At 44.5% G+C, this 10,993-nt stretch overlaps 1 protein-coding gene across 1 annotated transcript; it reads right to left on the bottom strand.

The window, feature by feature from the left end:
* Positions 1 to 1,599: 1,599 nt before the first annotated feature.
* LOC121531228 (membrane protein MLC1-like) lies at positions 1,600 to 10,729 on the bottom strand. The gene is made up of 11 exons (XM_045205105.1): positions 10,661 to 10,729; positions 9,733 to 10,039; positions 9,201 to 9,290; positions 8,220 to 8,277; positions 7,915 to 8,015; positions 7,573 to 7,674; positions 7,289 to 7,360; positions 6,964 to 7,080; positions 6,761 to 6,817; positions 6,531 to 6,653; positions 1,600 to 1,818 (listed from the first exon to the last, which is right to left on the bottom strand). Exons 2-11 carry the CDS (start codon positions 9,964 to 9,966, stop codon positions 1,600 to 1,602), a joined length of 1,173 nt encoding a protein of 390 aa, XP_045061040.1. The 5' UTR covers positions 9,967 to 10,039; positions 10,661 to 10,729.
* Positions 10,730 to 10,993: the final 264 nt, after the last annotated feature.

Raw genomic sequence — 10,993 nt, 5'->3', positions numbered from 1 at the left:
AAATAAAACATTGTCATGCTCTGATCCCATATCTCCACATTGTTTTGCGAACAGGCGTGTGCGATATAGTTTATAATTTAAGTGACCTGCTGCATATCTCAGAGTTCTGCACTCAGCTCTTTTGCCGCCAGTTGCTCCGGTGTATACATTATAGCTCAGTGGGTGTATCATACAATGCATCCATATGGCAGAAGGAGGCACATTCATAACTAAAGTGCAGAGGCCTTCCCACCGTCCCGTGATAGATGAAGCCCCATCTGTGCAAAAGCCCACCATTCGATACCATGGAATCTGTTTTTCGTTAATATAGCCACGCAGCCAACTGAACATCCCCTGTGCCGTTTTATGCTCGGGAATCGTGAGACAGAACAATGTGTCCTCGTGAATAGCATCCTCCGACATGAGATTTGATCACGCAACCTTTGGGTTGCTAGACATTCACGTTGTACGCCCACCCGACCTCATTTTTGCCTTAAGTAACCTTCTGTCTTATGTAACCATCCCAAACTTGAAAGTACAGCGAGATCCTTCATGAAAACCTGCTCCAGAGCGCTCAGGATCTCAGACTGGGGCGAAGGTTCACCTTCCAACAGGACAACGACCCTAAGCACACAGCCAAGACAACGCAGGAGTGGCTTCGGGACAAGTCTCTGAATGTCCTTGAGCGGCCCAGCCAGAGCCCGGACTTGAACCCGATCTAACATCTCTGGAGAGACCTGAAAATAGCTGTGCAGCGACGCTCCCCATTCAACCTGACAGAGCTTGACAGGATCTGCAGAGAAGAATGCGAGAAACTCCCCAAATACAGGTGTGCCAAGCTTGTAGCATCATACCCCAAAAGACTTGAGGCTGTATTCGCTGCTAAAGGTGCTTCAACAAAGTACTGAGTAAAGGGTCTGAATACTTATGTAAACATTTTTAGCAAACATTTCTAAAAACCTGTTTTTGCTTTGTCATTATGGGGTATTGTGTGTAGATTGATGAGAAAGAAAAACAATTTAGAGAGAGGCTTTTGTCACTGCAGTCTGCACGTCGTCACTGCACAACATACTGTTACTCCATGAATGACCAGCTTAGTCATAAGTGTAAAGGACGTCACGCTGCTTGCTTAGCGAGTACCACTTCCTCCCGATTCGGCACATACCTGGCTCGAACCCGGGACCTCTGCTTCACAAACACACGTGACCATCCACCCTCAAGCGCCTATACCAGTCGTGCCACTCAAAAGCTAGCTCTTGAGCGGCGTAAACATGGACACTTAAGGCTGAGGAGTAAGTTTCCCACATCTTCATGTGCTACATAAGCATCAGTCCTCCTCACACGTCAGTGACATTTCCAGAGAGCTGGTACATCTCTCACCTCAGTCTATCTAAGAATCAGTGACTCTTCATCAGTTAGTCATAGAGCACAACATCTCATGTGTGAGTGTGTGTGTACATGCATGTGTGTGCATTTGAGAGAGGGAGAGAAAGTGAGAGAGAGAGAGAGAGAGAGAGAGAGAGAGAGAGAGAGAGAGAGAGAGAGAGAGAGAGAGAGAGAGAGAGTCTGATGTATGCAGTGTGTGCAGCACAATAGGAGAGTGTATGTCCTAGATCATGTCTATGTGAATCTGCATGACTGTGTAAACAGTAGGTACTGTATGTGTTTGTAGTGTAGCTCTAAGTGGAGGGCTGGGAGCTGCAGGCTGTCATCCCACTCTGGAGTCCCCATGCGGAGCTGGTTCTTGTAGGAGGCACAGTGCACCACGGTGGCCAGAGTCAGAACTGCCTGCACCAGCAGCAACAACATCAGAATCAGCATCAGGATGTCATACGATTGCTAGGGGGACACACATACATATTGTATTGGTACGCCATCTGAGTTATAACCACAGAGTCATTAATTAATGTGGCACTCTCCTTTTCACCTCACTTACCCCAGCCATCCTACAATCCAAGCTAGATGCCCTCAACCTCACGCAAATTATCAACTAACCTACCAGGTACAACCCTAAATCCGTAAACATGGGTACCCTCATAGATATCATCCTGACTAACATACCCTCTAAATACACCTCAGCTGTCTTCAACCAGGATCTCAGCGATCACTGCCTTATTGCCTGCGTCCGTAACGGGTCCGCGGTCAAACGACCACCCCTCATCACTGTCAAACGCTCCCTAAAACACTTTAGCGAGCATGCCTTCCTAATTGACCTGGCCCAGGTATCCTGGATGGATATAGATCTCATTCCGTCAGTAGAGGATGCCTGGTTGTTCCTTAAAAGTAATTTCCTCTCAATCTTAAATAAACATGCCCCATTAAAAAAATACAGAACTAAGAACCAATATAGCCCCTGGTTCTCCTCAGACTTGACTGCCCTTGACCAGCACAAAAACATCCTGTGGCGTACAGCATTAGCATCAAATAGCCCCCGCGATATGCAACTTTTCAGGAAGTTAGGAACCAATATACACAAGCAGTCAGGAAAGCAAAGGCTAACTTTTTCAAACAGAAATTTGCATCCTGTAGCACTAACTCCAAAAAGTTTTGGGACACTGTAAAGTCCATGGAGAATAAGAGCACTTCCTCCCAGCTGCCCACTGCACTGAGGCTAGGAAACACTATCACCACCGATAAATCTACAATAATCGAGAATTTCAACAAGCATTTTGCTACAGCTGGCCATGCTTTCCATCTGGCTACCACTAACCCGGCCACCAACTCTGCACCCTCTGCTGCAACTTGCCCATGCCCCCCCGCTTCTCCTTCACACAAATTCAGACAGCTGATGTTTTGAAAGCGCTGCAAAATCTGGACCCCTACAAATCAGCTGGGCTAGACAATCTGGACCCTTTCTTTCTAAAACTAGCCGCCGAAATTGTCGCTACCCCTATTACTAGTCTGTTCAACCTCTCTTTCATAACGTCTGAGATCCCCAGAGATTGGAAAGCTGCCGCGGTCATCCCCCTCTTCAAAGGGGGTGACACTCTAGATCCAAACTGCTACAGACCTATATCCATCCTGCCCTGCCTTTCGAAAGTATTTGAAAGCCAAGTTAACAAACAGATCACCGACCATTTCGAACACCACCGTACCTTCTCCGCTATGCAATCCGGTTTCCGAGCTGGTCACGGGTGCACTTCAGCCACGCTCAAGGTCATAAACGATATTATAACCGCGATTGATAATAGACAGTACTGTGCAGCCGTCTTCATCGACCTGGCCAAGGCTTTCGACTCTGTCAACCACCGCATTCTTATTGGCAGACTAAATAGCCTTGGTTTCTCAAATGACTGCCTCGCCTGGTTCACCAACTACTTCTCAGATAGAGTTCAGTGTGTCAAATCGGAGGGCCTGTTGTCTGGACCTATGGCAGTCTCTATGGGGGTGCCACAGGGTTCAATTCTTGGGCCGACACTTTTCTCCGTGTATATCAATGATGTCGCTCTTGCTGCTGGTGACTCTCAGATCCACCTCTACGCAGACGACACCATTTTGTATACATCTGGCCCTTCATTGGACACTGTGTTAACAAACCTCCAAACGAGCTTCAATGCCATACAACAATCCTTCAGTAGCCTCCAACTGCTCTTAAACACTAGTAAAACTAAATGCATGCTTTTCAATCGAACGCTGCTGGCACCCGCCCACCCGACTAGAATCACCACTCTCGACGGGTCTGACCTAGAGTATGTGGACAACTACAAATACCTAGGTGTCTGGTTAGACTGTAAACTCTCCTTCCAGACTCACATAAAGAATCTCCAATCCAAAGTTAAATCTAGAATCGGCTTCCTATTTCGCAACAAAGCCTCCTTCACTCATGCTGCCAAACATGCCCTCGTAAAACTGACTATCCTACCGATCCTTGACTTCGGCGATGTCATTTACAAAATAGCCTCCAACACTCTACTCAGCAAATTGGATGTAGTCTATCACAGTGCCATCCGTTTTGTCTCCAAAGCCCCATACACTACCCACCACTGTGACCTGTACGCTCTTGTTGGCTGGTCCTCACTACATGTTCGTCCGTCAAACCCACTGGCTCCAGGCCATCTATAAATCACTGCTAGGCAAATCCCCGCCTTATCTTAGCTCATTGGTCACCATAGCAGCACCCACCCGTAGTCTGCGTTCCAGCAGGTATATCTCACTGGTCATTCCCAAAGCCAACACCTCCTTTGGCCGCCATTCCTTCCAGTTCTCTGCTGCCAATGACTGGAACGAATTGCAAAAATCTCTGAAGCTGGAGACTCTTATCTCCCTCAATAACTTTAAGCATCAGTTGTCAGAGCACCTTACCGATCATTGCACCTGTACACAGCCCATCTGAAATTAGCCCACCCAACTACCTCATCCCTATATTGTTATTTATTTTGCTCTTTTGCACCCCAGTATCTCTATTTGCACATAATCTCTTGCACATCTAGCATTCCAGTGTTAATACTATTGTAATTATTCTGCACTATAGCCTATTTATTGCCTTACCTCCATAACTTGCTACATTTGCACACACTGTATATATATTTTTTGTTGTATTTTTGACTTTATGTTTTTTTACCCCATATGTAACTCTGTGTTGTTTTTATTGCACTGCTTTGCTTTATCTTGGCCAGGTCGCAGTTGTAAATGAGAACCTGTTCTCAACTGGTTTACCTGGTTAAATAAAGGTTAAATAAAAAATAAAAATAAAAATTTACTTAACAAAAGGCACATCTCAATCGGTGGTCCAGTATGACATAGCACAAGTCTATTGCTCCTCTATTGTTCCTCAAGCAAGGGGGAGGCCGATGACATCACAAATTCCCATCAGACCAACCCATTGAATGCCCTACTCCTTGAAGTTTGCAGTTGTGTTTAAAAAACACTATTTTGCTCAAAACATATTATTTTACCCTTTAGTGTGTGTAAGTTACTGCATTTATACTTGGGATATCACTTTTCAACAGTAAAAGTTCAACAATCGCCGTAGGACGTTTTTAAGTATATACACTACCGTTCAAAAGTTTGGAGTCACTTAGAAATGTCCTTGTTTTCGAAAGAAAAGCAAATTTTTTGTCCATTAAAATAACATCAAATTGATCAGAAATACAGTGTAGACATTGTTAATGTTGTAAATGGCTATTGTAGCTGGAAATTGCTGATTTTTAAAGGAATATCTACATAGGCGTACAGAGGCCCATTATCAGCAACCATCAGTCCTGTGTTCCAATGGCACGTTGTGTTTGCTAATCCAAGTTTATCATTTTAAAAGGCTAATTGATCATTAGAAAACCATTTTGCAATTATGTTAGCACAGCTGAAAACTATTGTGCTGATTAAAGAAGCAATAAAACTGGCCTTCTTGAGACTAGTTGAGTATCTGGAGCATCAGCAATTGTGGGTTCGATTACAGGCTCAAAATGGTCAGAAACAAATAACTTTCTTCTGAAACTCGTCAGTCTATTCTTGTTCTGAGAAATGAAGGCTATTCCATGCGAGAAATGGGCATATTTTCTTTTTATTGGCCAGTCTGAGATATGGCTTTTTCTTTGCAACTCTGCCTAGAAGGTCAGCATTCCGGAGTCGCCTCTTCACTGTTGATGTTGAGACTGGTGTTTTGTGGGTACTATTTAATGAAGCTGCCAGTTGAGGACCTGTGAGGCTTCTGTTTCTCAAACTAGACACTCTAATGTCTTTGCCCTCTTGCTCAGTTGTGCACCGGGGCCTCCCACTCCTCTTTCTATTCTGGTTAGAGCCAGTTTGCGCTGTTCTGTGAAGGGAGTAGTACACAGCGTTGTATGAGATCTTCAGTTTCTTGGCAATTTCTAACATAGAATAGCCTTAATTTCTCAGAACAAGAATAGACTGACGAGTTTCAGAAGAAAGTTATTTGTTTCTGGTCATTTTGAGCCTGTAATCGAACCCACAATTGCTGATGCTCCAGATACTCAACTAGTCTCAAGAAGGCCAGTTTTATTGCTTCTTTAATCAGCACAACAGTTTTCAGCTATGCTAACATAATTGCAAAAGGGTTTTCTAATGATCAATTAGCCTTTTAAAATGATCAACTTGGATTAGCAAACACAACGTGCCATTGGAACACATGACTGATGGTTGCTGATAATGGGCCTCTGTACGCCTATGGAGATATTCCATAAAAAATCAGCCGTTTCCAGCTACAATAGCCATTTACAACATTAACAATGTCTACACTTTAATCAGCACAACAGTTTTCAACTGTGCTGATCAATCAATTTGATGTTATTTGAATGGACAAAATAATTGCTTTTCTTTCGAAAACAAGAACATTTCTAAGTGACCCCAAACTTTTGAACGGTAGTGTATGTTTTGAACATGTTGTGTTTTGAACATGTTGTATGTCCCTTTCTTAAAACGTTGGTTTTGCTCACTATCTGAATTAATAACACCACATGAAAAGCTCTGTATGTTTTTACATTTCATTTCTGCACAGTCGTTAGTTATATCTTGATCATGTTTCTCAAAAACGTTAGATTCACAACTCATCCCATGTACACAGACTATCTATCACAGAGCACTAGGCAGCTCACCTTAGTTGTAGGCCCCTCATACAGGAAGATGTCAATGAAACTAAGCACACTGCAGGAGAGGAAGCCTGAGGCTGAGAAGAGCAGGGGGGAGGTCACACTGCTGATGGCAATCAACATCTCTACCTGAGGGGGAGAGAGGGAGGAGAGAGAGAAAGAGATAGAGTCTTCAGTCAGTGGGATAATGGTTGAGCATGACACCTGTCCAGAACACATAACCTTTAAAAACTCACCAGACACTTGTAGGGGTATTCTGCCACGACATGGCTGGCAATGTCACTTGGGAAACACTGCCGAGACAGGGAGCAAAACAGAGGTGTTTCAGTCTTTCACCCATTGTTGAGTCGCAGCCAGACTCTCTATTGGATCATTTGGGAACCAAAACATTTGGGAACCAATTGTGTAGACCCATTGTAACACACGCAGTTTAACTCACAGCCACTAAGATCCAGAAGAAGGTGACAGACAGGTATGGACCCGGGAGCAAGGCGTCCATGTTGAGAGCGATGATACTGCCAAACACAGCCGAGATTCCTACTAACACTTCAATCACCTGTCGGAAATACACGCCAGTGACTATTGGGAATACACAGCAGTGACTATTGATGTAATTGAAGAACAACAATCATGTAGCCAATGTACTGTACAGTATTTGTGGTGTTTCAATGCACAAACATTACATTCACTGTCAGGAGTACATAGTAGAATGTCTAATGTATCTCATTCACACACACACATAAACTCAGTGTCTATGTACTCACAGAGTAGGCCTTTAGAAGTCGAGTGGGAAAGACAGCAGGGGTCAGAACCACAGGACCGTCATACGTAACTGGCTGTGGGAGAGTGAGCGATAGAGAGGGAAGAGATAACATACAGCGGGAGGGAGAGAGAGAGAGAGAGAGAGAGAGAGAGAGGTCAGCATCTTAAAATTACATGCAGGCAAACAATCTTACACGCCACACAGTACAGCACAAATTACAGTGCAGCCAACCAATGCACAAACTGTGTTTGTAGCAATAACATTTACACACACACACACACACACCTTCCTGTGGCTGCAGCAGTTCTCTGCAGAGCGTGCTGACAGAATGACCGTACTGGCCATCAGCACCTCCAGCAGAATCAGCAGGATGAGGTTAACATTGATCTGAACAGTGGATAGGACCATGGGGGAGAGAGACAGAGGAGGGAAGCAGGGTCAGAGACAAGGAGAGAGATGCATTTAACATCTGTATCCTATGATGTGTGTTTGTGTGTGTGTGTGTGTGTGTGTGTGTGTGTGCATATCATGCAAACAAACAATTGAAGCGCCTCAAAGCATTGCATTAGGGCAACTACATAGAGTGTACACACAATTTAGAAAAAAACTGATCGGCTGTAGACTCACATTGACAGCAGAGGGACTCAACACCAGCTTACAGCCAAACCACACCAGGCAGGTAGTCATCACAGCGAAGGTGGACACAAATACCACCTGGAAATCTGACACTTGTCAATCACAAGGGTACACTATATTAGCACCTGTCTCAGGGACATGCTTATAAAATCAAGGGGACATGTTTACAGTATTAAGGGGACATGTTTACAGTATTAAGGGGACATATTGACAGCAGGGGACAAGTAGCCCCTGGACAGCATTCATGCAAAAAATACACATGCTCATTGAGTAGTGTAAGATCATTTATTGTGAACTCACTGCAACATGATGGTTTTTGGCAATGGCAAAGCTGACAGCTGCTGCTGGGATACTCTGAAACAAAGAAACACACAAATACTAATCTCGCCGAACCAAACGAGAGTGTCTCTGAATATTGTATATACTACACCATAGCTGTGTAGCCTGGGAAGTGATATTATACAAATACATACACAGGATATTGGCCTGCCTGCAGTGGGGTGCTGCCTCGTCATAGCCACCACTGGTCCGAATACTTTTTTTGGCAACAAAGCAGGTTTGTCTATTGCCTATTTTAATATACACTGAGTGTACAAAACATTAGGAACACCTTCTTAATATTGAGTTGGACTCCCTTGTGCCCTCAGAACAGCCTCAATTCGTTGGGGCAAGGACTCTACAAGGTGTCGAAAGCGTTCCATAGGGATGCTGGCCGATGTTGACTCCAATGATTCCCACAGTTGTGTGAAGTTGACTGGATGTCCTTTGGGTGGTGGACCATTCTTGATACACACGGGAAACTGTTGAGCATGAAAAAATCCAGCAACGTTGGAGTTCTTGACACACTCAAACTGGTGCGCCTGGCACCTACTACCATATCCCGTTCAAAGGCACTTCAATATTTTGTCTTGCCCATTCACCCTCTGAATGGCACACATACACAATCCATGTCTCAATTGTCTCAAGGCTTAAAAATTATTCTTTAACCTGTCTCCTCCCCTTCATCTACACTGATTGAAGTGGATTTAACAAGTGACATGGAAAGAGCAGGTGTTCCTAATGTTTTGTATACTCAGTGTATTATTAGAAGAATGTAGACCTGTTACAGTAAGGATCTGCCACAGGCTTTATTTTGACGTTACTATCAGGTCATACCTAGCCTGAGTCCCATATCTGTTTGTGCTGTCTTGCCAACTCCTTGGATAGACAGCACAAATAGCTCTGGGACATGAGGATCAGCCTTTTTGTCAGACTCTAGTCAGCTAAGAGCCTCTCACCGAGCCTGCAGCACAGCGCAGGTAGTCCATAGCAGCAGGAAACACGTTGCCCAGGTAGAGAGAGAAGCCAGCCGTGACCAACAGACTGCTCTGTAGACCACCCACCCACACACACAGACACACACACAAACTCGCATGCACACACACACACACACACACACACACACACACACAAACACACAGTGGTTAGTACGTAAACTGCCTAGAGGAGAGTTCACTTACCAAAAAGTTGTCACCCTACCCCTGTTCTCTCTGCTCTCACCCCTATGAGAATGTTGTAAACCAGAGGTGTACATCTCCTCCTCGAAAGATTCTGTAATGCTGTAATGCTGTTTTTCTGCCTTCAAATCAGACTGTGGGGTCTCTCTCTAACCAGTCAATGGCATTGAATATGACTAATTATTTACAATAAATCCCTGGTACAAACAAAAAACCAGCACCACTGTGTTTCTGGAATACCAGAGTTGTCCAACCCCCTGCTGTTGCAACGTTTAACGTTTAACCCTTGACCTTTAACCTCCTGACCTCTCACCCCAATGAGGACACTGTATAGCCAGGTCCTATGGCTTAGGCAGGGGTACATGGGCTTCTCAGAGGGGGCAAGTTGCAGGTCACTGGCCCTCATGTCCACCATGTAGCTCTCTGGCCGGTCCCTCTCCACACACCCCCGCCGTCCCACTGTACCCCCACCAGCTCCTCTCTCCAGCGTGGGCATCTGGGCATAGCTGAACTCCTCCATGCCAGACAGATCGTCACGCTGCATCATATGGTGAGATGAGTGACAGAGCCCCTCGATGATCCAATGGGACGGTCACGTTGGGTCTGAAGAATTTGTGTATCTGGGAGAGTGGACATTCAGACTCTTTGTCAGAAGTACAGTCATGATCTGAATCAAATGACACTAGTGTGTGTCTGTGAGAACGGACATTCAGACACTTTGAGTAATCAGAATCGGAATCAAACGATAACTTCATCATCTTTGGTCCTTTAGGAAGATAAAGCTGCACAAATGGAAATGTTTTTTCTTTCACAGTTAATTATGAGTTGATAAATAAATAAGTGTCATAAGACAAAACGGTTTTCTGTACCATTAAGCTTGATTTCTTGAATCTTCTTTCCAATATAAAAATGTAAGATCAACCAGATCTATTATGAGTTATATTAATCATAATAGTTCACATTAACCAAACTCTGAGAGCATTATATAGCTCTGAGTGAAAATGGTTTGTAGTAAAAAGTGGGTATAACCTTGAGCGGCTAGAGGATAACAAGTGGATAGCAAGGAACAAGATCAATACAAATAGAAGATATGTGCAAAAAAATGTACACACATCATTTAATCCTACAATATTTCAAAAACAACACCCCTCCCTCTTGCCCCTCTGTCCTACAGGTCTCTTCTGATTCAAACATTACCCTTTTCATCCCCTCCCCTTTCCTCGTCTTCCTCTCCCACTCACCTGTTCAGTTGTCTGTCTTGTAGTATCTCCCCAATGTACCCACAAGTTCTCTCTCAATGGACACAGAAATTGTACAATCCCATATAGAAGACACTTGTTTTCGTCACTCTCTCTCCCACTCTCTCCCTCCCTCCCTCTCCCACTCTCTTCCTCCCTCTCTCTCACTCTCTTTAGAAGAGGGAAAACTATTCTGGAGCTAGCTGTTTTCACAGAGGGGAACAAAAACACATGCCCCTCAAGCTGACAGTGCGTTCTGTGCCCGAGAGATACGACCTGTGAATGACAAAGAGGGCAGAGGAGAGGTGAGAAGAGGAGAGGAGAGGAGAGGGGCGA

This window comes from Coregonus clupeaformis, chromosome 19 (genome assembly GCF_020615455.1).
Source record: "Coregonus clupeaformis isolate EN_2021a chromosome 19, ASM2061545v1, whole genome shotgun sequence".
In the NCBI taxonomy this organism is placed as follows: domain Eukaryota; kingdom Metazoa; phylum Chordata; class Actinopteri; order Salmoniformes; family Salmonidae; genus Coregonus; species Coregonus clupeaformis.
This window is presented reverse-complemented; position numbering and strand designations above follow the sequence as displayed.

What these genes read in the sequence shown, in the direction of transcription:
- LOC121531228 (XM_045205105.1), bottom strand. Translation starts at nt 9,966, where the DNA reads ATGATGCAGCGTGACGATCTGTCTGGCATGGAGGAGTTCAGCTATGCC. An exon ending in TGAGTCCCTCTGCTGTCAAT is followed by an intron (nt 7,675 to 7,914) that starts GTGAGTCTACAG and finishes TCCACTGTTCAG; the next exon opens with ATCAATGTTAACCTCATCCT. An exon ending in GACTTCTAAAGGCCTACTCT is followed by an intron (nt 7,081 to 7,288) that starts GTGAGTACATAG and finishes TATTTCCGACAG; the next exon opens with GTGATTGAAGTGTTAGTAGG.